Source organism: Peromyscus eremicus, chromosome 8a (genome assembly GCF_949786415.1).
Source record: "Peromyscus eremicus chromosome 8a, PerEre_H2_v1, whole genome shotgun sequence".
Taxonomy (NCBI): domain Eukaryota; kingdom Metazoa; phylum Chordata; class Mammalia; order Rodentia; family Cricetidae; genus Peromyscus; species Peromyscus eremicus.
Genome location: NC_081423.1, coordinates 61,558,682 through 61,585,725, shown reverse-complemented (window position 1 = coordinate 61,585,725; position 27,044 = coordinate 61,558,682). Strand labels below are relative to the sequence as shown.

General features: G+C 50.9%; 1 protein-coding gene across 1 annotated transcript; it reads left to right on the top strand.

The window, feature by feature from the left end:
- Slc13a2 (solute carrier family 13 member 2) lies at positions 1–27,044 on the top strand. The gene is made up of 12 exons (XM_059269554.1): positions 1–188; positions 17,059–17,187; positions 19,062–19,198; positions 19,293–19,492; positions 20,353–20,524; positions 20,645–20,767; positions 23,336–23,554; positions 23,746–23,834; positions 24,134–24,255; positions 25,122–25,283; positions 25,914–26,051; positions 26,512–27,044. Exons 1-12 carry the CDS (start codon positions 87–89, stop codon positions 26,677–26,679), a joined length of 1,761 nt encoding a protein of 586 aa, XP_059125537.1. The 5' UTR covers positions 1–86; the 3' UTR covers positions 26,680–27,044.

Genomic DNA, 27,044 nt, shown 5'->3' with positions numbered 1-27,044 from the left:
TTCACAGCCTCTTCAGTCCTTCAGTTTCCGAGACTCCTGGAGGCAGCTGCTGTGACAGCCTCAGCCCCGACCGGCCGGTCCGCACTATGGCCACCTGCTGGCAGGGCCTATGGGCCTATCGCTTCTACTTGATTGCATTATGTCTGCCCATTTTCCTGTTACCTCTGCCAATCATTGTCCAAACTAAGGTAAGGACTGCTGGGTCTCCCTTGGCATAGGTAACTCTAGGGGCGGCAGGGAGAGATCACTGGGGCCAAAGTGGGGGTATCCTTAGGATTCCCTTTTCACTTCCTCTCCCCAAAAAGTGAGGCCACCGCCTCCTGGTCTTCCCGGGAGCCAAGGGTGGTTTCTGCAGGGCATTCAGCACCCAAAGTCCCTGTGCCAATTGCTCGGGGACATTGGAGCCCGCTGGCTTGAGGACCGAAAGGCAGTTGCCTAAAGGAAATGCAGGATCGGACGGATGAGTTTCTCTAACTACTGTGTGTTCACTCAGCCTGAGCTCAGTGCCAGCCAGGGACAGGAAGAGGCAAGAGCTTTTGAGAAGGAGACTAGGAGAGAGCTGGCCTCAGGCAGTTATGCCTTCCCAGGTAGAAATAGAATAAGTAACTGACCTGTAAACAAGAAATCCATAATTTTTAGTGAAATGATCCCGGAGCTTAGGGAAGGAAGCCCCCAAGAGGGTCTCATACCTTAACTTTGCAGTCTAGCTGCCTTTGCAAACGGCATGGATTGGAAAAGGCAGAGCTGGAGGTGTGGCCCTGTCTCTAAGGCTGATATTGAATCTTGGCCCTGGACCATCCCACACCCCCAGGACTGCCCAATGAACCACTACTTACTGCTACAGATAGGGAAATCAAGGAAGGCCTTTAGGTTATGTTATCTCTGAGGAAGGAGGCCCAGGATATGGCCCCTAACACCTGCCTAGTCATAAAGCCTGACTGATTTTTGAGATGACCTTCTCAGACCAAAACCAGTGGCGTCTCTATGCCGGGAATCTATCAACTAGATTCCAGACAGGCTGGGACATGTGTGACAGCACCACCATCCTGAGAGAAGCACACACAGCTTGGAAAGAGGGTCACATGGTGGAGAAAGCCCGAGTGGGTGTGGGAAGCTGTGTCTCTTGGTGGAAATGCAGTGTGTTAGGAACTCCAGAGTTTGCCCACTGTTCCTGGCTGGCCCTGCCACCTGCCTCTGGCACACAGCCTCTGCGTACCCTCTCCTGACTCAATCGACGATCCTGAGAGGCCAGGCCCACCTCTGGGTCTTGGGTCCCCACCCCACTCAGGAATTCTATTTCTATATGATCAATTTTGCCTTCCCTGCTTGACCGAGCCATCAGCATATAAATAAGCTATTATGTGTCTCATGTGGAACAAACAAGACCTTTTCCTTCAGCTCCCATTTACTCCTTCTCTGGTCCCGCCTTCCTCCTCTATGCCGTTCCTAACAGCAAGCCTCAGTGTGCCTGCATGCATACCCATGTGCTTTCTCCCATCTCCTCTGACTCTGCTGTTCAAATTCCCATCAGCTTCCAGGGTCCCAACCCAAAGCCCATTCTTACCTTTCTCAACCTTGCAGCAGGATTTGTCCCAGCTGGTCACACCCTCTTTACCATGTTGTCTTCACTTGACTTCGAGGACACCTCATTCTGCCTTCCCCACATGCCATTCCCGGGCTCCTTCTCCATCAGATTCTCTCTCTGCGGGTTTCCCAGCACCCCTCCTGTGCCCCTCCCCCCTGCACCCCTCCCTACTCCGGGCCAGGTAATTGTATGCTGCCTCATGATTTGAAAAGCATCTCCCTAGCCGGGTGTGGTAGTGCGTACCTCTAATCTCAGCCAGGCCGAAACAGCAGGATCATGAGCTCAAAACCAGCCTGAGTGGTGAGAACTTGCCTCAAAAACAAAACAAGAACCCCACCCACCACCCCTAAGTGTCTCTGTGCCCACAAGTCCTGGAGGATCCTACTCCAGCCTCTACAATTGTATTAGCCCGTTAGCTCGGTCCACACGGATATTTCTCTGTATGAAGCCTGTGCTTCCCCCCATCCAACTCGAAGCTCAGACTGCCATCTCCAGAAGACTCTTCCCACCATCTTACTGAGAAATGTGTCAACTTACTTCCTTTCAATGCCAGCCGTGACTCAGGTCATTCTGGATGGTCACTTTCCTCCATCTGCTCACACACCAGCAGGGCCTGTGCACTCACTGTCCCCTCAACACGCGATAAATGTTTCCAATTTATGATCGGACCGAGTGCCAGTAAACTCACCCTAGGTTGATACTTTTATAAGTGGAAAACACACTGAGTGTGCCCACTAACACCCACCCACTAACCACAGCCTTGCAATGCAGCTTGGGGATAGGCATGGTTTGTAGCTCTTCCTTACTCTGCCCAGCAGCTGTGGTTTGCTACCACCACCCCATATCACCTCAGATGATCTTACTTACCACAAGTCACCAGCCTGGGGAAAGATCAGGACGTCACCTTTGCACCTCCCTAAAAATCAGGAAATCATAGGTGGAACTGTCAGAAGTCTGGGAGACCTGTGTTCTGAATGGCAACAGTCCCCACCCGGGCAGACTCTCTACTCTGTCTTTTCTCACCTGTCCCTGGCTGCCTGACATCACCCACCACCCTACTGTCAGGGGGATCCCCAAGACCTCCTGCCAACTCCATACTGCCTTCCCATTAAACTTAGAAATCAAGTTTACTTAACTTAAGATGCCCAGTCCCCGAGGCTCCACACCGGCAGACCAGTCACCCAGACTCCTTTCCCTGCATCTCACCTCTACTACCTGGGGCTTCTCTCTGTTTGGGCTCTTCTCCCAGAAGCATTCTTCTCCTTTACAGTTCCACTTAAATTTGTTTCAGAAGCCCTCTGTCCCACACTAGTCATTCTGGCATTTTATTTACAGAGCAATCCCTGTTTAAAAGAATGTGTCTGGGGCTGGGGATGTGGCTCCGTGGGTAGAGAGTGCTTGCCTAACATGTATGAAGCCCTGGGTTAGTCCCCAGCACTGCAGAAACGGCATGGTGGCACATTCCTGCAATCACAGCGGTTGGGACATGGACGATCAGAAGCTCAGGGTCATCCTTAGCTACACAATGAGTTTAAAGCTAGCCTGGGATTTATGAGGTCATGTCTCAAAAAAACAAAAACAAAAAACAAACAAACAAACAAAAAACTTGTATATTGGTTTACTTTCTTCCTGTTTTTTGAGGCTGGGGCTTTGGCTTACTCTCTGCAGACTCCCATGGCCAGGTGTATCCAAGATGCCCAGAAAATACTTGTTAGGTAAATAAATGAAGGGATGTGGGCAAAGGGAAAACATTTCCTGAATTCCTATTGAGCCTTACTCTCTGTAATTAGCCCATGAACTTAAAACTTAGCCTCTGAGCCGAGGCAGGTCCAAGCCCCTCCCCGCCACACCAAGGCTGCACAAGGTGCCACACCGCAGGCACCGGGCTCCCAAAAGCCTGCCCATGCACCAAGGATGGATCCTGATCCCCCCCCTCTGCCTGGGTGTCCCCCAAACAGTTTAGGCTAAAGAAGCTCTGCTGACTCCCCATGGGAGACCTTGATTTGGAGAATGTGGGGATGGGGTGTGGCTTGGGAGGGAGGGCTGGGGGTGGGAGGAGGGAGGAGGTGGGATCTGTGGGTGGTATGAAGGGTGAATAGAAAATTTCTTAATAAAAATTAATAAATTAATAAATAAAAGAAAAAAATAAATATTAAATATAGTACTTGACATAATCCAAGTACTTTCCAGAAAAAAAAAATTAGCCTCCTAACTCTGGCTCCTCACATGGGAAGGAGAGCCCCCACCAAAGCTCAGCCCTCTGTAATTTATTTATTATATTATTATATTATTATTATATAGCTAATATTTATTGGATGTGTTTTATGCACTTGGCACAGGCATCAGGCCTCGAAGCCTTAGCGCCCTTGTTTCCCACGGAGGCCTCTGCTCAATTGTGATGTTGCTGCTACTGTCTCCATTCCACAGACATGTAAACTGAGGCCCAGAGGGAGGATGTAACTTGCTTTTAATGCCATCTAGAAAAAAAAAGTGGAGGCAGTAATCTTGGGGTCTCTGCCTGAAGCTGTCTGGGGAGGCGAGGGGGCCCCCTTACATCCCCTCTCAAGCCTTTCTCATTCATGACCAGCCGGCCAAGTGTTCCACGTTCCCTCTGTCACCAACATTTGGGACACCCTTGCTTTTTCCCAAGGGCAACTGGACAAAAACACAGATGTGCTGCCCCTGACCTAGCTAGGGTCCCGAGGAGAAGATAGGTGTTTGTGCCACACAGATGTAGCGAGGGGGCTGAAGCATTCAGAGCAGGCAGTGGCTTCTCCTAAGGAGTTGAGGTGGACTGAGTAACCCTGAAGGCCGGGGGAAACCACAGCTGCCAGAGGCCCACAGAGGGCAGGCAGCGGGGAAGCACGAGGCCAGCAGTAGCCATTATGGAAAAGAGTGACCCCCTTAACTGCTGTCCCCTTAGACAGTGCCAGCTGACGGCATACAGCGCGGCATTTGTCCAGCCCTGCAGGCACAAGCACCACTGTACGGCAGAAATCCCATGCCCACTCATCTCTTCCCTTGTGGGTGAGCCTCGTACTCAGTGCTGTGGGGCAAGTACCATTTGTGTGTTCTGGAGAGAGGATGTGGGGGAGTTGCCATTCCTATAGGGGTGACGTGGGGACACACATAAGAATGTGCGCTGCCCAAGCTGTGGGAGCAGTATGGCAGGTATCTCCATATACGACCTGGGGAGGAGCTGCCCTCAGGACAGGGCTCAAGTAGGGCCTCCCGGGGAGTGGACAGTTACCCTAGGACCAGAGTGGCTGTAAGAGCCAGCTCAACCCAGCTCTGGGTGAAGAGTTGTCCAGGCCGAACCTGCAGCAGGTGCAAAGGGTTCACACAGGGGTGAGCTTGGCTCACGCAGGGGTGAGCTTGGCAAGCTGACGGGGCAAACAGCAGTGCTGAGCTAGGGGCCCGCGCCGTTACAACTTCATGACAGTCAAGTTCAGAAAGGAGGGGAGAGGGCAGCCTATGGCAGCCCTGTGAGCTGGGGAAGAAATGAGGACTTTGTGCTTCCGGCAATAAGGGGTAAATAGCGTGCTCATGTCTCTATAAACGTCAATCAAAAATGCAAAAGTCTCTTGGAGCTCAAAAAGATCATCTGTAGAAAACAGTAATGATGCCATGTTGGCCAGAGATCAGCTGAGATGGACATGTCTGTGTTAAAAATGGAAGAGAGCAGCGTTTCTTTTTTTCAAAAATTATATTTATGATATTCATTAATTACATTAATTGTATTGATTTATTATATTCATGATATTATGTCCTGATACTACTGTCCATTTGTGGGGGTTTTCCATCACACAAAACAGAGATTCTGTACTTAGTAAATCATTGGAAAGCAGCGTTTCTTAATCGTGGGCACAGGACGCACAGTCCTGTGCACTTTAGAACTGGTGATAAGCATCCTCAGGACAAGCGGAAGCCCAAAGATAGAGGACATCTGTACAAGGAATTTAGACCCTCTATCTTGAGAGACCAGGATGCAGAGAACAAAGCATGACTTTTGGAGCCAGGGAGATAACAGAGGGCACTTCAGAGCATGTGTGGAGTATATGCTATCACATTATCTACAGACCTTCTGATCACCAACGCTAGGAGGAGATACAACAGCCAGCATCATATTATCCCATCTCTAGGGCTCCATAAACCCCACATGGCTTCCTGTCTGCCACTGGCTCCCAGAGAACATAGAAGGCCTTGGGCCCTGTGTGGACTCACACTTTCCCACAGCTGCTCAGATGAGCTGTTGGCCCCACCAGGGCCTCAGATGCTCCTGTCTATGAAACAGAGAAGTGTGTTTTGTCACATAGCCCCAAGTGGTGAGCTGTGGTCCCCAGGTGCAGCAGAGAGTGGCACCTGGGATGTATGGAGATAGGTTTCACATGGAAGGATGAGTGAAAGGGGACTCCCCACCCCCCAAAAAGCCAGGAGGTCCCTGAAATAGAGACAGGAAGTACTCTGACGTAAGACTTTACACCCTGATTATTAAAGCATGACCTGGGTCACCAGCACCCCTAGGAGCATCGTGGGAAGGAAGGCAGAGTCTTCAATGGTAAAACCTTGTTACAGTGCAGATGGGCCCCTCGGCTTCTGTGAGGACCAAATTCGCAGAGGACTGTGGGAACGCCAGTTCCCGTCACTCAGCTTGACTGAGTCCACTCTTCTGTAGATACAGCAGGGCCTAGGTCCAGGAGCAAACTGTGATGTCAGGAGTTGTCCCCAAAGCTTTGTTCACAATCCTGTGACAGACACTGTGAATCCTGTGACACTGCGAATCCTGTGACACTGTGAATCCTGTGACACTGCGAATCCACTGTTTCAGCCTGATGTGCCAGGAGTCCCAGCTACTTGGCAGACCGAGGCAGGAGGATTATTTGAGTCTAGTTCAAGGCCATCTTGGGTAATGATAGTGAGACCTGGACATGGAGAAAGGGAAAGAGGAAGAGAAGGAGAGAGGGGAGGAAAAGAGAAAGAGATATCTCTGACAAAGGCACAGCTGTATTTAAGATTTTGCTAAGTGATTGACTAAGACTTCGTGATTGTGAAGAGTTGGAATGTAGCCGATCAAGAATTACGGAATTAGCCGGGCGGTGGTGGCGCATGCCTTTAATCCCAGCACTCGGAGGCAGAGCCAGGCGGATCTCTGTGAGTTCGAGGCCAGCCTGGGCTACCAAGTGAGTTCCAGGAAAGGCGCAAAGCTACACAGAGAAACCCTGTCTCAAAAAAAAAAAAAAAAAGAATTACGGAATTATCTGTAGTTCCCTTAGTGGCCATTTCCTACCTGCATCAGCATCTGACTTAACATCTTCTCAATGGCTAGGTAGAGCTGAGGGAATGGAGTTCCAGGTCAGCCTGGTCTACAGAGGGAGTTCCAGGAACAGCCAGGGCTACATAGTGAGACCTTGTCTCAAAAACACCAAGAAAAATAAAAGTGACCTCTCCCAAACCTTCCCCTGGCCAAGGATGCTCACACCTGGCCAAGAATGCTCACACCTGGAACAACAGATCCTTTTTTTTTGGGGGGGGGGGGGGTGAAAGAGCTTTGTTTTGGAAATGCGGGGGTGGGGGAATGGGTGTGGGGTTGTAGAGAGAGAAGAAGGCTGCAGACTCTCCCTCGGTCCTCAGAAGGTAGTGTGAAGAAGCCATTCAAAGAGGAACCAAGTAAATGGCACTTGCCCAAACGCGAACCATCAGAGGCTGTAGCTGCCGTTTTGGCAGAGCCTCAAAGGCAGGCTGGGGCACCGGAGGCTTTGGAGTGGATGGTGGCTTCAGGTGTCCCTAACGGAGGCTGCTGGCATGGGGAGGGTCTAGAAGAGGTCCGGCTGGTCTGGAATTGGAAGCAGGAGGCAGGAAAAGGACACACTCCTGCTGCGAGTTGAAGGAATTGGGGGGAGGGTAGGGGTCTGAGCCAGGTGGATCAGAGACAAATTTTCAAAGCTGAACTGGCCATTGTCCCGTTTGAGATTTTCATCTATGCAGTCATCAAAGGTATTGGGCAATTAACATCTGCCTGTTATGCCTGGGAAAGATCACACACACACACACACACACACACACACACACACACACACGAGGTTCTTTCCTCATTTCAGTAGAGTTGGCTTTCTTCACAGTCCTGGGTTATTTTACTCAGTACATTTTAAAAGCTTAGTCTGAGGAAATGCAAGGCTTCTTCAGGCTGTGACGGGGTCCTGATTCCTGCACAGGGTAAGAAGCCCCCAGAGGTTCCCATATGTGGGTACAAATGCTCTCACACACCCCACCTTAGCACCCACGTGGCCTTCCTTCGTTCCCTCCTCCTTTCCTTCATCGTCTTCTTTTTCTTCTTGGGCTGAGACAGAGCCCAGAACCTCTCGTGTACTAAGCACAGATTCCGAGTGTACTAAGCACAGATTCCGAGTGTACTAAGCACAGATTCCGCTGCCAGACTTCCCCCAGCCTGTGTACAATCATCTAATTAAAACACTGGGCTGGCTGGCGCTCCACTCTCCCTCCTTCAGTCCTTCAAAGGCCTCCCATTTCCATGGGACTGTCTTCTAGTTAAAATCCTAGATCTCTCTTAAGGCAGACAGGATTCCTTTCAAGTGTACACACCTTCAGGAACCTGACCTTTCTGCCTCATCTCAACCCCTCTGTACTTACTCTCCCCACACCACGATGGCCCACCAACCAAACTGCTACACATTCCTCAGCACCCGCTCAGCATCTCCTCCCTGGAAGTCTTCTCCAGTCTAGCAGTATGGGACTCAGGAAAGGTCATTTCCCCTTGGGACCCTCACTCTTCTGGTCTCTCCTTTGCCACCGAAATGTCCCAGCTTGCTCCGAGCCCTGAGAATGTCCCTGCACCCTGCCAGCAACACCCTCATTTTCTGGAGTTCAGGGACAGTGGAAATGGCTCGCTGTAAGCCTACCATCTCCACCCCAAGTTAACCTTCAATCACCAGGAGGAACAAGCTGAGGCACCTTTGAGACTGTGGGCATTTGCTCCTGCCTCAGAGCCATGCGCTGTGCTGGGTCTGTGATGGGTAAAGGCCATCATGTCCACAGCCCTTGCCCTTCCCTGCTTTTGCTATTCCCCAGGGTCCAGAGTCTGCCCTGGCTTCTCTGGCGCCCTCATTTCCACGTGTGCCTCAGATAGCCACCTGATTCTCTGGAAGTCCAACGCTACTCTCTAATGAACCCTGCCCACTCACTGTTCACTAGGTACATCCCATTTCCACACATCCATACCTGCTACCCACTTCCTCCTTAGCCTATTCCCACCAGGACAAAATGTTTCTTTTCTTCCTATAAAGGAGACACACGTACATATGGCTGGAGATGCTTCATGGTGTTTTTTAGGGTAAAAAATAACCCAAGAGAGGTTAAGTGACTCGTTCAAAGACACACGATGTTAAAGCCGGGTCTGGAGACTTGGGTTCTTTTCACTGTGAAAGCAGTAAGCCTCCAACCTTGGCTCCTCTAAGGAGTTAGTCTTTCTGCTCACTGCTGACTTGGCAGGCCAGCCCACCTAGCCAGCCCACACAGACTCCCTGGAGGCCAAGCTGGGCATGAATCATATCTTTTGAGGTGGTGCATTTGTTCATTCTTTTGGCAGAAACAGATGTGGACAGTTTATGGTCCGATGACAAAGATTAATACTCTTTTATTTCCTAAAACTAAATGTTGCCAAGCAAGGTGGCACAGATGTGTGATCCCAGCGCCTGAGAGGCAGAGAACAAGAGATCCCATCAGGGCCCATAGAGTGAGCCTCAGTCTCAAAAAAGATGGGAAGGGGCTCCCCTTAGGTGGGAATACCCAGCTAAGGTCTAGGAATGGACTGTCAACAAGGCAAAATGGGGAGGAAAAGGAAATTCAAAGAGAGGGACTTGTGTGCAAAGGTCTCTGTGACCAGATAGGGTACTTGAGGAAATCGAGGGAGACCAATGTCTGGCCAAACTGGAGCAGAGTGGGCAAGATAGGAGTGTTGTGTGTAAGGCATCCAGACCCAGGTGTGGGGCTCAGTGAACTTGGGCGGGCAGAGCATGCCCCCCAGCACTGAACCCTTCCCCAAACAACAAAAAATAGTTACTAAGACAAGAATACATTGCTTTAGTGGCAGTGAGGACCCAGAACTGGGAACAGCTCCCCTCCTGGCCCGAGAAAGAAGATAGAAAGGGCTCAGTACAAAACTCTCTGATGTTTACTGAGCCCTGGGCCCATCGACAACCCTAGTACAGGCTCTGCCTTCACTGAAATGGGAACTGTGCCCCTGGGATCTGTGCCACATAGCAGCCCCAGGGGGCTGCCAGAGACCAGGATGTAAGCCACTGGAGCATCATGTCAGGCTGCCCGGTCACAGTTCTCATCTGTGAGACAATGAGCTCTAGTGTGGCTTGGAATCCCTGGATTCCCCATTCCTGGAGCTGGGGGTGCTGACCTGGAATCAGACATGCTGTGGGGCAGAGGAAAAAGTCCCACCAGTGTCCCTAGCATTGCCCAAAGGGTGGCACCTAACCACAAAACCTCACAGAACCCTGGCAGCACACCAGCTCCAAGCTGGACCCTCCCACCTTTAACAGTGCATCAAGGTGCCGTCAGGCCTCCCTCACTTCTATGTTTCCCAGAATATTACTTGCAAAGGAAAGCAATTAGGAATCCAGGTTTCCAGGAAAACCCCATTGCAGTTTAAAAATAGGTGTTTCCTTGTTGGTGCCTTAGAGAAACATGTAGCATAGAGACTATTGTCATTCCCGAACAGTGACGGTGTAAACAGTATGCTGAGATGGACTGGGAGGTAACTGCTAGAATTGATGTGGGCAGGCAGCCAGTGTCTGATAGCTACAATCCAGTATTTGTAACAGAGCCAGGCCTGGTGGCACATGCCTATTCCCAGATACTTGGGAAGCTGAAGTGAGAGGGTCATTTGAGTCCCAGAGTTTGAGGCCACCATGGACAATTTATTGAGACTCTGTCTCAAAAGCAAAATATCTGTAACAAAGTCACCCAAAAATAGTGACAACGGGGAGCTGGAGAGACCGCTCAGTATGTAAAGAGATTACAGCATAAACATGAGTTAGATCCCCAGTGTCTGGGTTTAAAAACAAGTGCAGTGGCACACATCTGTAATCCTGAGTTTAAAAACAAGTGCAGTGGCACACATCTGTAATCTTGAGTTTAAAAACAAGTGCAGTGGCACACATCTGTAATCCTGAGTTTTAAAAACAAGTGCAGTGGCACACATCTGTAATCTTAACACCTGTGATCTCAACACCTGTGATCCCAACAACACCTGTGATCCCAACAACACCTGTGATCCCAACAACACCTGTGATCTCAACACCTGTGATCTCAACACCTGTGATCTCAACAACACCTGTGATCCCAACAACACCTGTGATCTCAACACCTGTGATCCCAACACCTGTGATCTCAACACCTGTGATCTCAACACCTGTGATTCCAACAACACCTGTGATTCCAACAACACCTGTGATCCCAACAACACCTGTGATCTCAACACCTGTGATCCCAATAATACCTGTGATTCCAACAATACCTGTGATCCCAACACCTGTGATCTCAACACCTGTGATCCCAACACCTGTGATCCCAACACCTGTGATCCTAACAACACCTATGATCCCAACAACACCTGTGATCCCAGCAACACCTGTGATCCCAACAACACCTGTGATCTCAACACCTGTGATCTCAACAACACCTGTGATCCCAGCACCTGTGATCTCAACACCTGTGATCCCAACACCTGTAATCCCAACAATACCTGTGATCCCAACACCTGTGATCCCAACAACACCTGTGATCCCAACAACATCTGTAATCTCAACACCTGTGATCCCAACAACACCTGTGATCCCAACAACACCTGTGATCCCAACAATACCTGTGATCTCAACACCTGTGATCTCAACACCTGTGATCCCAACACCTGTGATCCCAACAACACCTGTGATCCCAACAACACCTGTGATCCCAACAACACCTGTGATCTCAACACCTGTGATCCCAACAATACCTGTGATCCCAACAACACCTGTGATCTCAACAACACCTGTGATCTCAACACCTGTGATCCCAACACCTGTGATCCCAACACCTGTGATCTCAACAACACCTGTGATCCCAGCAACACCTGTGATCCCAGCACCTGTGATCTCAACACCTGTGATCTCAACAACACCTGTGATCCCAACAACACCTGTGATCTCAACACCTGTGATCTCAACAACACCTGTGATCCCAGCACCTGTGATCTCAACACCTGTGATCTCAACACCTGTGATCCCAACACCTGTAATCCTAACAACACCTATGATCCCAACAACACCTGTGATCTCAACACCTGTGATCTCAACAACACCTGTGATCCCAGCACCTGTGATCTCAACAACACCTATGATCTCAACACCTGTGATTCCAACAACACCTGTGATCTCAACACCTGTGATCTCAACAACACCTGTGATCCCAACAACACCTGTGATCTCAACAGTGTGGAGCTGGAGACAGGATCCCTGAGGTTAGGTGCCTGGCCAGTCCAGCTGAGTCAGCAAGGTCCAGGTTCAATGAGAGACCCTGTCTGAGAGAAACCTAAGGCACAGAACAACTGAAGAAGACATTCAATCACACACACACACACACACACACACACATACACGAACTTATGCACACAAAAAGTGAAAATAGTGCAGGTAAGTCTCAGCTTCATAAACCTGTTTTCCTTTTGTTGTTGTTTTGTTTTGAAACAAGGTTTCTGTGTGTAGTCCTGGCTGTTCTGGAACTTGCTCTGTAGACCAGGCTGGTCTCAGATTCACAGAGATCCGCCTACCTCTACCTCCCGAGTGCTGGGATTAAAGGCTTGTGCCGCCACCGCCTGACCATAAACTTGTTTTTAGTTGAAGCACTTACAAGCTAACACGGACAACTGTCTTACCTATCTCAGACATGCGCAGAACACGTCATTTGTCTACATGGGTAAATTCATCCAACACAAGCTTACATTTTTGTTGTTGGATTTTGAGTTATTTTATATTTATGTGTCTGTTTATATATTGTGTGTATGCACACATGTGTGCGGTGGTACACGTGGAGGTCAGGGAACGATTTGTGGGAACTGGCTCTCTCTTTCCACCATGTGGATTCCAGGTTTCGAACTCAGATCATCAGGCTTGACATCGAGTGCTTTCACCCACTCGGCCATCTCTCTGGCCCTGTTTGACTGTTTGTTTTCATTTTTGTTTTGCTTTAAGTAAAGGTCTCATGTAGCCCAGGCTTGCCTGGAACTCCCTATGTAGCTGAGTATGGCCTTAAAATCCTGACCCTTCTGCCTACCACACAAGTACTAGGCTTAGACACATGCACCGCCACACTGGCACAAAGTCTACGTGGTAAAATGTGTTGGTATGGGAGGGTATGGTAAAGTATGGTAAGGTTTGGTAAGGTGTGGTAAGTAAGGTAGGGTAAGGTATGGTAAGTATGATAAGGTGTGGTAAAGAATGATAAGGTGTGGCAAAGTATGGTAAGGTGTGGTAAGGTATGGTACAGTATGGTAAAGTGTGGCAAAGTATGGTAAGGTGTAATAAGGGATGGTAAAATATGGTAAGGTATGGTAAAACATGGTAAGGTGTGGTAAAGTATGGTGAGGTGTGGCAAAATATGGTAAGATGTGGTAATGTATGGTAAGGGATGGTAAGGTAGAGCAAAGTATGGTAAGGTGGGGCAAAGTATGGTAAGGTATTGTAAGATGTGGCAAGGTATGATGATGTCTGGTAAGGTGTTATAAGGTCTCGAAAGGTATGGCAATTCATGGTAAGGTGTAGTAAGGTATAATAATGTGTAGTAAGGTATGGTTTCTAGTGAATGCTTATCAGTTTGAACATTATGATACAGAGAGCCCATAATGGAGCCATCTGTGAGCCAGGACAATCTATGCTGACCTTGCTGCCTATGCTCATAATCGTCATAAGATGCTCCCAGAGAGACAGCATAGTTCTCCCATCTAAGTTTGTGGAGCCCCAGGATTCCACATCCCAGCTGAGAACCCATAATCCAGGAGGAACAAGCGAGCAAGGTTCACTATGCTTTGGCAGACTGCTAGGGAGGTGGATCAGGGACACAGGTCTAAAGCCACCAGGGCCAAGGTGGGGCTTTGAGAACAGATACACTGGCACAGCCATCAAGGGTGAGGGTGGGAGCCATGCGGTAAACATACAGGTGCCCTGAGCTCTCCAGGCTGCACCTTGACAGTGTGCTCACGAGGTCTCAAAAATGAAGCACCTCACCTGGGTGTGGTGGCATACACCAGAAGGCTTAGGCGGGAGGGTGGCATGGCCCTGGAGTATGCCTCAGCCTCCCAAATGCTGAGATTACAGGCACGAGGCAACCCCATACTGGGTGAGGGCTTGGGGATTAGTTCAGTTGGTGAAGGTCTTACCACACAAGCATGAAGACACAAATTTGATCCCTAGCACCCACATAAAAATCCAGGCATGGGCTGGTGAGATGGCTCAGTGGTTAAGGGCACTGGCTGCTCTTCCAGAGGTCCTGAGTTCAATTCTCAGCAACCACATGGTGGCTCACCACCATCCGTAATGAGATCAGATTTCCCCTTCTGACTGCAGGCATACATGCAGGCAGGACACTGTATTATACATGATAAATAAATAAACCTTAAAAAAGAAACAAATCCAGGCATCGTGGCACATGCTAGTAACCCAAGTGCTGGGAAGTGGAGATGGGATCCCTGGGGCTCATTGGACAGCCAGCCAAGCCTACAGGTAAGCTGCAGGCCCATGAGAAAACCAGGCTCAAAAAAAAAGGTAGATGGCTCCTGAGGAACAACACTGGATGTTGACCTCTAGCCTTCACACACACACACACACACACACACACACACACACCCCAAAGCGAAGCCCCTTGTTAAATCCAGGCAATAGGAGGTGGCCAGCCCTGAGAAGGTGGTGATTTGGTTTCAGAACTCCAGTTCATGCCTCTACCTCTCCAGTCACAGGGTGTCTGAGCTTCCTTCAAAGGGGAAGAACTGAGCATAGGTGGAGTGTAAAATTGACCCTCAAGACCCAGATGGCCTGGTTTGCCTACTTACTATTTGCGTGACTTTAACATGTTGACCTAATTAATCTGCATCTTTCTCTTTTCTTTCTTTCTTTTTGTTTTTTGTTTGTTTATTTGTTTGGGGGGGTTGTTTTGGTTTGGTTTGGTTTGGTTTTTGGTTTTTTTGAGACAGGGTTTTTCTGTGGAGCCTTGACTGTCTTGGGACTTACTCTGTAGACCAGGCTGGCCTTGAACTCAGAGATCTGCCTGCCTCTGCCTCCCAAGCACTAGGATTAAGGGTGTCCACCACCACTGACTGGCTGCATCTGTATCTTTTCATCTGGGACCTCAAGGAACAACTGAATGTTACTGAAAAGCATTCAAAACCCACAGGTCATGGGGCTTGGCAGGAAGACAACTTGGGATGCTCCCAGGGCAGTCTTCTGGAATCCGCAGTGGTGACCCCTAACCTCCTTCTGTCTCTGGCCAGACAGTTCTAGGGTTGGAGCCACAAGAGTCCAGAGGGGATGGCCTGCCCTTAGTCCAAGGGGTGGGTAGGCAGTTGTCTGTCCGGGGCAAGTACAGTGGAGCAAGAAAAAACTGGCACCAGCAGAAACCAGCTGGTCGAAAAAGGAGGTGGATCTCTGGTCAAGGGTCATGGGGACCTACCCCTGAGCTAACGAGTTCAGGTCCAGTGCTAGAAGGGGTAGAGGTTGAGTGTTCAATCAGTACCTGGCATCACTAAATAAATGAGAGCTTGCCCAGAAACAATCAAGAGCATGGCACACGGTGCAGCTCCAAGAGCGAGCACCTTCCTATCTATTCCCAAGGGCGTGTTGTCTGGAGCCCTTGGCCTTATGCAATCCTGCCACTCAACCCGAGTGCCTGTCCTAACTCTGCCACTCCTTAGCTCTCCTGAGACCTTGAGCAAGCCACTTGCTCTCGGGCACATCCATAAAGTGAGACCACCACACCCACCTTAATGGTGCTTATGTTTTCAACCCAGAAGTCCTAAAGTTGCTCAATAACAACTTCCTCTTCCCTCGGTCCTCTCCTCCTCACTCTCCAAGAAACTCTCTCCCAGCATCAGAGTACCAAGGCTGCGGGGTGCTAAGGGCGAGCCTAGTGAAAAAGGAAGGCAAACAGTTGGGTGGATAAGAGAGGAGGGTCCTGGCCCACAGCCTATAAACGCCCCTGCTGTTCCTTCCTCAGCAAACAGTCTGGGCAGGCACACCTGCCCAGAGGCCTCCCTCTGGCTAATCATTCCCTGGCCCTGGGAGGGGCTTTGCCTAGGAGGCTGGACCCCTGATGTCTTGGGCCCATGTCTCACCTCCTTCTAGTCTAGGCTTGAGGTCAGGACCTGTGGGCCTAAAGAAGGAAAGGGGGGAATTTCTGGTACCCAAAGTCTGTGTCTCAGAGTCAACCCAAATTCTTTGCACAATGCAAGGACAAGAGAAGCTCTTAAATAAACTGGAAAATTGAACTGTGCCTTGGTTTGTGTGCTGAGCAGCCCAAGCAAGAGGCAGATCTTCCTCCCAAAACTCCAGTCGATTCCTTCCCTTGGACAAGATTAGCTTCAAAACTGAGGCTCCAAAGATCCAGATGCCACCAAGCTGACCCTGTCATGGGGTAGAACTCAGAGGCAGAAGGCTTGCCTAGCGTGCACGAGGCCCCAAGTTCAACTCCGACCCAAGAACCACTAAGTAAAGAAATAAACATGAGATGAAGAGGATCAAGGTCCTGGGCGGGATGCTTTCCTCCCGCAACCCTCTTCTCAGCTGCCTCCCCGGGACCCCTGGAGTCTTCTTGAGCTACACGAGGCCTGTTAAAATGCCCAGGCCCCAAGCTCAAAGACAAGAGGACACTTTGTCTTGTTTTGTTTGGCACGGGGTCTCATTGGTAGCACACACCTTTAATCCCAGCTCGTAGGAGGCAGAAGCAAGGAGAGCTCTGTGAGTTTAAGACCAGCCTGGTCTACATAGTGAGCTCCAGGCTAGCCAGTGCTACACAGGGAGACTCTATTTCAAAACAAATAACAACAAAGATGAATGAACCCAAGCTCGAGACAGCATCTCATGGCTAGTCTGGGCTGTCCTCAAACTTGCTGTGTAGCCAAGGATGAGTTTGAACTCCTGAACAGCTTGCCTCTACCTCCTGAATGCTGGGTCTTACAGGCTAGGTGGTGTTTGAGATTATATACAATGCACTATGCATGCTAGAACACTCTACCAACTGAGCCACATCCCTAGCTTCTCTTTGTTTATTTCCATTTTGAGTTGGGGACCTTGGACTTGGGAACCAAGCATTCCCAAGTTCTCCTCATGCTGGTACAGATGGCCTGCTTTCTCTGGAGGGCAGAAGGGAATGCAGCTGCACCTTCTAACCTCTCTCTGCCTCTCTCCCCCTGCCCACAGGAAGCCTACTGTGCTTACTCCATCATCCTCATGGCACTGTTGTGGTGTACCGAGGCCCTGCCCTTGGCTGTCACCGCCCTATTCCCCATCATCCTCTTCCCCCTGATGGGTATCATGGATGCCTCTGAGGTGAGTACCCCCATCCACAGGTGGAAAGGCTACAGGGAAGGAGGGAATCTTCCCTAGAGCCTTGGAACCAAGGAAGCCACTTCACAAGGTCATGGAAGAAGGCACAGGGTGTAGGAAACAATCAGCGAGGAAGCAGAGAGTATTCTAGAAACACGTGTGGTTGCTGTGAGAGTTCCTTCACAATAGGAGGGATGAGCCTTGCCAGACAGGTACAAAGCCTGCAACAAGTTGGCGATGAAAGCCAACGGAAGAACTCCCCCAACAGCTGGTCCCGCTAGCACATTGCTGCAAGCCTGGCACTGGGAGGCTGAAACAGGTCTTAAGTTCAAGACCAACCTGGGATACCTAGGTAGACCCTGTCAAAAGCAAACAAAAAGATAAACTGCCATCTGTCTCTGTATCCACAGAGACAAAGTGAGGGTTTTTTCTAAGACACCCTTTAGATGTCAAGATCCCAGGATTCTCAGTTCTCTTACTTAAGATGTATAGTGTCTTCATAGAGCCTCAAACACCCTCCTTGTGATACCCAAATGAGTAAATCAATGCTATAATGTATTGTTTAGAAAACAGGACTGAGGAGGTGCCACTTGCTGCCTGGCCTCACACTGTGAGTTCAATGCCTGGGATCCACTTAGTGGAGGAAGAGACCGACTCCTGCAAGATATCTTCTGACCTCCACACTCTAGCCATGGTACAGGTACACACACACACCATACACACACACACACACACACACACACACACACACACACACACACACACGTAAATAAATGTAAAACAAATTTTAAAGAAAATAACGAAGAGGAAAGTCTGTACACATTCAGTATAGATACAATTTCTGCCTGAGTGTTTTCTGTACAAGGGTGCCTCGTCCATGAGGGCAGACCCCATATACAAAAGTCTAACAGAGGGCCAGCTATATATATAGATAGATAGAGAGAGAGATAGATATAGATATAGATAGATAGATAGATAGATAGATAGATAGATAGATAGATAGATAGATATTTAAAGATTTATGTATTGGATGTGTGTATTTCATCTGTGTGTATGTATGTATGTGCATCACATTTGTGCCTGGTACCCTCAGAGATCAGAAGAGGAGACTGGGTCCCCTGGAACTGGGGTTAAAGATGGTTGTGAGCTGTGGTGTGGGCACTGAGAACCAAATTCAGGTCCTCTGGAAGAGCAGTGAGTGCTCTTAACTGCTGAGCCGACCCTCCAGCCCCCGACCATATACTTCTAATGTAATGGCTCTTAAGTTTGAACCGCACCAGAGCGCCCTGGACTGAGGAGCAAAACAGACAGACAGGCCTACCTCTGGGCTGACTCGGATCTAAAGGGGTTTTCATCTCCATCCTAACCCCCCTCTTTCCTTTTCCTCCTCTTCCCCCTCCCCCATTCTTTCTCTTCTTTTTTGCTTCCTCTTCCTCATCTTCTTCCTTCTCTTATTCTTCCTCCTTCATTTTAACACTGGGTGTTGCCGTGTAGCCCAGGCTAGCCCAGAATTCTTCCTGTTCCTGGGGTCTCAGCAGAGCTCCCAGGCCTAGCTGAGCATTTTGTTTATAACAAGTCTGAGGTGATGGGGATGATACTGGTAGAGACCACACATACTGTCCAGAAAGAGCAGGGAACTAGTTCTCTTCCAAGCACCTGGATTCAGGCTACAGCCTCCCAGTCTTGGAGAGGACAAAAGTGGTGAGCTTGGCGGGAACCTGGCTCCTGTGGAGTGACTGATTGCCCAAAGGCCATTTCCATTTGGTTCTGAGATCCCCGGGGAATACCAGTTTGTGAGGATGTCGTGACTGCTCCGCTTAAGCTTGGTGGTATCAGGGAGGAGACCCCAGCGTCTCAGATACACCCTCACTCCCCAGGTCTGCGTAGAGTACTTCAAGGACACCAACATACTGTTCTTCGGGGGGCTGATGGTGGCCATTGCCGTGGAACATTGGAACCTGCACAAACGCATCGCCCTCCGAGTGCTCCTTATCATTGGAGTGCGCCCTGCCCTGTGAGTCCGTGTGATTCTGGGTGGGAGAAACATACCGGCATCCCATGTCTTGAAGGAAGCTGGAATGGCGGTGTGTCTGTCTGTTTGCCTCTAGGCTGCTTCTGGGCTTCATGCTGGTCACAGCCTTCCTCTCCATGTGGATTAGCAACACGGCCACCACAGCCATGATGTTGCCCATCGGGCACGCGGTTCTGGAGCAGCTTCATGGCTCACAGAAGGAAGTGGAGGAAGGCACTGATAACCCTGCCTTTGAGCTCCAGGAAGCAAGTCCCCAGAAGGAGGTGACTAAACTTGGTAAGAGACCTGAAGCAGATCCCACCCCCAGACCTGAAGTAGACCTTGCCCCCAGACATGACTGCTATTCCCAGAGGCCCATGGGGAAAAAGACAGGCAAGTGATCAACAACCCATCCAGGTCTTCCTGAGGCTCCCCCACATTTAAAATGCCAGTGGAGTCTGCTGAGATATGTCAGGAGGTAATGGTGCCTGCCACCAAGCTTAAAGATCTGAGTTTGAGCCCCAGGACCTACATGATGGAAAGAGAGAACTGACTCCTGAAAGTTGTCCTCTGACTTCCATATGTGCGTGTGGTGTGTGTGTGTGTGTGTGTGTGTGTGTGTGTGTGTGTGTGTGTGTGCATGTGTGTAGTAGTAGTAGTAGTAGTAGTAATGTTTCAAAAATATTAAATGCCAAAATCCATGGGCTAGGGATGTAGCATGTGTGAGACCCTGGATTTTATCCTCAGCACCACAAAATAGTAATAATAACAGCAACAACAGTAATAAAGACTGACCACAAAGCTAGGCATCCTGTGCTAGCACATCCTTCATTCCTAGCAATCCAAGAGTTTGGTGAGAAGTGGGCTGAAGTCTGGGGAACAGGAAATGCTCTGGGCTTCATCCCTCCTGCTTGATCTAGGTAACCCTCTTCGCTTCTCTATGCCTCAGTTTCCCAAGAGAAGTTGAACCAGATTGTGTCTGAGAACACTCCCAACCCAAAGCTCCAGAGAATGCCGGAATCTGGGCACAGTCTCTGTCCCCCTGGCAACTCAAGTCCATCTGTTCACTGCCCAGGGGCCCTGGAGGCCACAGGACCCAGCCAGGATTCCTGCAGTTAGCCTTGCACCTGTCCCCATGTGCTTTCCCTTGTTCATAGATAATGGACAGGCTGTATCTGCCTCTTCGGAGTCAAGAGTGCAGAAGACCCAGGACCATCTCCGCTTCAGCCAGGGCCTGAGCCTGTGCATTTGTTACTCGGCCAGCATCGGGGGCATCGCTACCCTGACGGGCACCACCCCTAACCTGGTGCTCCAAGGCCAGGTCAACTCGTGAGTGCCTGAACTGGGGGAGGGCATGATGAATGGGGACTTGCACTCTTGCTCAGGGGAAAATGGGACCAGGCAGTTTCAGGGACGATGTCACACAACAGCCCATGTCCTCTTCATCAGGCTCTTCCCCCAAAATGGCAACGTGGTGAACTTTGCTTCCTGGTTCGGTTTTGCCTTCCCCACCATGATCATCTTGCTGATGTTGGCTTGGGTATGGCTGCAGGTCCTCTTCCTGGGTTTCAAGTAAGTGGTGCCATAGGTAAGAGAAGCCCAGTTCTCCTGCCTGTACCCCTGGGAGCCTCTGGCTCATCCAAACAAGGTGGGGACCATGCCATGAGAAGCCCTCTCTCTCTAATGGCTTGGCCTCCCATGCCAGGGAATGGGCAAGCTGAGTCTGGAGGAATGGTGAATTCTGGGATTGAAAATCATGTCTCTGTGTGTGTGTGTGTGTGTGTGTGTGTGTGTGTGTGTGTGTGTGTTCTTATGTATGGACAGGTGCATGTGCACATGTTTATATGAGTGTGTAGGATGACTAGAGGTTGACATTAGCTGTCTTCAATCATTTCCCCCCTTATTTTTTGAGACAGGGTCTCTCAATGAACCTAGAACTCATTCAGGTTTCAATGACTAGCCAATGAGCCCCAGGGACCCTTTGGTCTCTGCACCCCTGGTGCCATTTTTTATGTACAAGGGCTGGGGCCTGAACTCAGATCTTGACGCTTACATGGCAAGCATCTTACTGACTAAACCGTCTTTCCAGCCCTGAAAACCACATCTCCTATTCCCCCCACCCCTAACCCCACCAGTCAGGCACCTTCCCATAATGCTCCATGGTCCTAGGATGGGCACTTGGGGATTCCACACAGTCAGTTAGAGAAGCATTTGAGGTGATCCTTCTGTTTGCCTGTTCACGGACTGGACACCAGGACTCCTACACCTTAGGCAGTCTCTATCCTTGCCCTGATGAGTGGTGATGCAGTGGGAGCCATAAGGGAGGGGAGCACAGGGAGCAGGCATTCCAGAAGTTCCTGGACATGGATCTGAGTCGATTCTTGCAGGACTGATAGCAGCCAGGTATAGAAGTGGGGGAAGGCATCCAGGCAGGAGAGGCATGAAGCACAGAGGCCAGAAAGACCTGGGTGTGTCTGAAAATGCTGCTTCCCGGGGGTTGAAGTGCAAAGAGAAAAATGAAATGCAAGAGGCTGTCAGGGGACAATCACAGAGGACTTTGTGTGTCACATAGAATTGGGACCTTGTCCTTGAGGCCAAGATAAGGAGGTAAATTTTATTCTACATGCAACCCTGAGTTACTCCTCCTTCCAGTTTGGAGACCTATGTTGAGAAGGATTAGGTAACTGGTACATACCTGTCATCTCAATACCTGGGGAGCTGAGGCAGGAGGATTGTGAGTTCAAGGCCAGCCTGGGTTACATAAAGTCCTGTCTTAAAAACCTAAAATGAGCCGGGCGGCAGTGGCTCATGCCTTTAATCCCAGCACTCAGGAGGCAGAGCCAGGCAGATCTCTGTGTGTTCAAGGCCAGCCTGGTCTACAGAGCGAGATCCAGGACAGGCACCAAAGCTACACAGAGAAACACTGTCTCAAAAAAACAAAAACAAAACAACAAACAAACAAACAAAAAACCCTGGAGTTGGGGATTTAGCTCAGTGGTAGAACACTTGCCTAGCAAGCACAAGGCCCTGGGTTCAGTCCTCAGCTCCGGAAAATAAAATAAAATAAAATAAATAAATAATTTTTTTAAAAAAACCCTAAAATGAAGTAAATAGTCAGAGACTCTGCTAAGGCTCAGCTGAACTCAAGTCTGTAATCACTTAGTGATGTCAACTGGGCACACAGACCAGAGTGGTGATCTGAGTGTTACTGGGGTGTGAGCCATTCTTCATCCATCCTTCCCAGGCAGAGGGGGCCACAGCAAGCTGTTAAGCTGTACTTTGAACAGATCACTTGGGCAGGTGCAGGAAGGCTGGATTGAGGTTGGGAAGTGGTGTGAGGCAAGGGAGGAGTTGGTGAAGTCAGCACAGGATTGGATACTGTGAGGAGTCAGGGATGTGTGGAACATGGTCTTTGCCCAGAGAAACTCACAGACCAGCGGGTGATAAGATTTATCCACGTGGAAAGCTAAATGCCAGTAGGAGTTAAAGCAACAGCACAAGGAGGCGGGCGAAGCCTTCTGAAAGGCTAAGGACTATGAAGGTTTTGCTGAGGCTGGCAGGGATACCCAGGGAGGGAAGGGAGCAGTTTCTGGAACATTAATGAGAGGGGAAGCTCAGAATCAGGACCTGAAGGACACTCGAGTCTGGGCCACACATCCTTTTCACTCTGGGCAGAAAGGTCTCAGCACAAGAGACCCTTCAGAGGAAGGGTGATCACGGGGAAGATGAAGAAAATCTAGCTTTCTTGTTGAAGGAAAAAAACCCCATAATCCCAAGCCGGGAATGGTGGCACACACCTATAACCCCAGCGCTCAGGAGGCTGAGACAGGAGGATCAGAAGATGGAGATCAGCTCAGGCTAAAAACAAAACAAAGGCTTAGAAATGCAAGACAGTAGAGAGTTTACCTAGCATGCATGAAACCTGGGTTTGGCTCCAGTCCCACATAATCTGGGCATGATAATGTAAGCCTGGAAATCAAGGTCAGCCTGGGCTATGTGAGACCCTGTTGGGGTGGGGAGTGGGGAGGTACCATGCCATGATGCCTCTCTGGGTCTTGGACTCTTTTCTAGAGCTTAGGGTTTTGCCCCATGCTGGGTACAGACCCTTCACACACTGCCCCCCCCCCATTCTGCCTGCAGCTTCCGGAAGAACTTTGGCTTTGGGGAAGGGGAGGAAGAGCAAAAGCGAGCAGCCATCCAGGTCATCAAAACTCAGCACAAGCTGCTGGGCCCCATGAGTTTTGCAGAAATCACCGTCACTGTCCTCTTTATTATTCTGGTGGTGCTCTGGTTCACCAGAGAGCCAGGCTTCTTCCCAGGCTGGGGTGACACGCTTTTTGCCAACGAAAATGGGCAAAGGTGAGACCTGCCACTGGGCAGGAGGGGAGACTCCCCGGGACTCCACACTAGAGAGCAAGGAAAGGAAGGCAGAAGAGGGGAAGAGAGTTGAGAGGGACAGGATGTCTCCCCTGGGGCCTCTCACCAGGCATGCTGACGGCAGGGATCCTTCTCTGTCCTCTACTCAGTCTTCCTTCCTACCCCTCCCACAGCATGGCATCAGATGGGACAGTGGCCATCTTCATCAGCCTGGTTATGTTCATCATGCCCTCCAAGATTCCAGGACTGACCCAGGACCCAAGTAAGCACCTGACCCGGGGCTGGGAAGGGTCTCCGGCGGCCCCTGCCTGCAGGTATATAGTCTACTGCCTTCTACCACATCGGCAGGAGCTAGCAAAGCCTAGAGGGTTGGGGGTGACCTGCCAAGACACAGGGACTCGGGGACAGAGTTGGGATACTACAGGGATGGAGACTGAGGGACACCCTTCTACCTGCTTAATAGGAACCCACTTGATAGGAACCCACTCAGGAAGACCTCAAGTGGCGGGGAGGGAAAGCCTTTTGACTTTTGGTGACCACCCTTGTCTGCTTGGGGAGTAGAAAAACCAGGGAAGCTGAAGGCTCCTCCTGCCATCCTCACCTGGAAGACAGTGAACGATAAGATGCCCTGGAATATCGTGATCTTGCTGGGTGGGGGCTTTGCCCTGGCCAAAGGCAGTGAGGTGAGAGCCTGTCTGAGGGAAACCCTGGGATAGTCCCACACCAGCCTTAGGTACCTTTCCCCAGTTGGGTTCTTGAAGCCCAAAGAAGAATAGGCCTTTCTCAGCGATGCACCCCACCCGCACACCAGCCACGTATTCCTGAAGCCAATGCGATAAGCCTGAGCACCCCCAATGCTAGCATCGGCTTAAAGCAGTACCGGATGCAGCCTCCAGGGGGCGCAAGATAACAGTCTTCCAGGAACTGGAGCGTCTTCCTCTTGACCCTCCATCCAAAAGAGCTGAAATTCCGGATCCTGCTGAGCTAAGGGTTGATGCAGGAGACGCCTGGGTCTGTGGTTAGTGTACCCACAGACTGTGCCAGACACTTTGCTTGATGTGGAGGAGACAGGAACTCAGCGCTGGGCATAGCATTAGTATCAGGTCCCACAGCCTGGCATGACAGTGCTCAGGGACGGACCGGGGGCTCTTCCTGCCCTGGGATTCACCTGTTTTCCCAAGAGCCTCTTCCCTGTCTCTTCAAGTCCCACCACCACCACCAAAAGCAAGGTCCCTTCAGCCCTAACGCTTAGCAGGGAGAGGGCTCAGGCGACCCAGGAGCTTCAAGAGAGTCAGGAAAGCAAGGTGGTCACACCACAAATGGCCAGGTTTCCCTCTAGAACTTCTGCCCCCCCCCCCATGCCATCCTACTGGTTCCAAGGAGCAACAGCGAGGCCCCTTGGACCTAGCTGGGTACTGACTTCCTTCAGAGTTGTTTGACTCGAAGGCCACGAAGCGCGGGCAGGGCCAGGGCCTCCCAGAGTTCCAGCTGAGGACCTGGGGACCCCGGGCCATTCTGCCGCATCAATGTCACCCCCTCCCGCCATCAGCGATCAGGGCTGTCTGAGTGGCTGGGAGACAAACTGACCCCGCTGGAGCGCATACCGCCGTCGGCCACAGCGGTCATCCTCTGTCTGTTGATTGCCGTCTTCACCGAATGCACCAGTAACGTGGCCACCACCACGCTCTTCCTACCCATCCTGGCCTCCATGGTGAGCTGACACGGCAGCTTCCTCCAGGAAGCCCTCCTGCCTGTTCTCTACCCGCCCCCCCCCCCCCAACTAGTCAGAGTGGCTGGTCTAAACCTCCTCTCCCGCATGGAGAGACAGTACACACACACACCCAAAGTTCCCCCTTCTCCAGATGTTGAGCTCTTAGGTCCCAAAGCCTTCTGGCCTCTGAGTCACCTGTCCCAAGTGACATCACTCTCTGAGTATCCCAGTGGGGCTGGCTGGAGGCCTCACCCACCTCCCCACCCAATCCCTGTTCTGGTCATTCCAGATGTGATGGGGGTAAAATTGCTCCCTGGAGCGTCCCCGGCCCCTTCCTCCTCAGGTGTGTTCCCACAGCCTTTGATGACACCTCCCGAGCCCCTTTGAGATTGGTTTTATGGGCCCCTCCCCTCACTACACCCCACAGGGCAGGGCAGCACATTCATCTCCTCCAAGAGGTCAAGGGGCCCTCTCCAGGTCACCCAGAGCACTCTGCCCAGGAACTGGGTTCATGACCAGAAGGGGGAGGGGCGGAGCAGCCCCCTACAAAGTGAAGAAACTGAGGAACTGGGACCCGGCCTCCTCCCTGAGCTTGGACCGGGATCGATTGTACCCACTGTCACCCTCCAGGCACAGGCCATCTGCCTTCACCCTCTCTATGTCATGCTGCCCTGCACCCTGGCCGCCTCCCTGGCTTTCATGCTACCCGTGGCCACGCCGCCCAACGCCATTGTCTTCTCCTTTGGAGGCCTCAAAGTGTCCGATATGGTGAGTGGCAAGCAGGTCGGAGTGCCCCAGCCCTCCACCTGCCCTGTCTCAAGGTACTGTAAAGCAGCTGAAGGACACTGAGGTTCCCAGAGAAGAGCTGGCCCTGAGGGTGGGAGACAGCAGGAGCTGTCATCTTTGTGTTCTACAATCCCAGGTCACAAATGAAGGGAGGGGACATTCGGAAGTTCGGGGACGGGGGGCGCGCGGGGGGGGGGGCAGCATCCCCACTTAATGAAATTGCCTAAGAGAAAACAAGGCTCAAAGGCCCAGAAGCTTATAAGGAACCCCCACTTTCCCTGTTAGGATGGGCAGTCAGATAAGTGACAAAGACATTGCCTAACACTGCAGTTTAGACTGAAGGCTGGACCTTCCCAAGGAGGGCTTTGCTGATGGGAGGGGTCCTGAGCACCCTGACAGCTGAGGAGAGGCCTCTGATTCACTTTGGTTTGCCTCGCCCTAGGCCCGTGCCGGATTCCTGCTCAATATCATCGGGGTGCTGGCGATCACACTGTCCATCAACAGCTGGAGTATCCCCATCTTCCACCTGGACACGTTCCCCTCCTGGGCCCACTCCAACACAAGCCAGTGCCTTCTCAGCCCGTCCAACTCCACCGTACCAGGCCTCTAGACTAGGCTACCACCTAGCTCTGCTGGGGAAAGCCCACCGGTGCCACTCCTCAGAGCCAGGAGAGGGCGCCTCAAACGCCAAGGCCCGGGCCAGTGTTGGAGAGTCGGCCGGCGCATGTGCAATCGTGTGTTCCTGTGTCTGCAAAGATCGTGTGTGTGCTCTCTCTCTCTCTCGGGTACAGAGGAAGATGCTCGTGTTTCCGTGGGCTGTGCGGGACGCGCGTGTGTGGTATGGCCTAAGGGCGCCTCGGGGGTTTTATGCATGGTGACAGCGCCCACCCTCTGTCTCCCAGCTAGGCCTCCAGACCTCTTTGCACTGTATTTATTGAAACTCTGGGCTGGAGGCGCCTGGGAGCCGGAACTCCA

Bases quoted from the DNA above. Each gene is read 5' to 3' on its own strand.
- Slc13a2 (XM_059269554.1), top strand. From the start codon at position 87: ATGGCCACCTGCTGGCAGGGCCTATGGGCCTATCGCTTCTACTTGATT. The intron at 25,284-25,913 runs GTGAGCTGACAC...GTCACCCTCCAG, and splicing joins TACCCATCCTGGCCTCCATG to GCACAGGCCATCTGCCTTCA. The intron at 26,052-26,511 runs GTGAGTGGCAAG...GCCTCGCCCTAG, and splicing joins GCCTCAAAGTGTCCGATATG to GCCCGTGCCGGATTCCTGCT.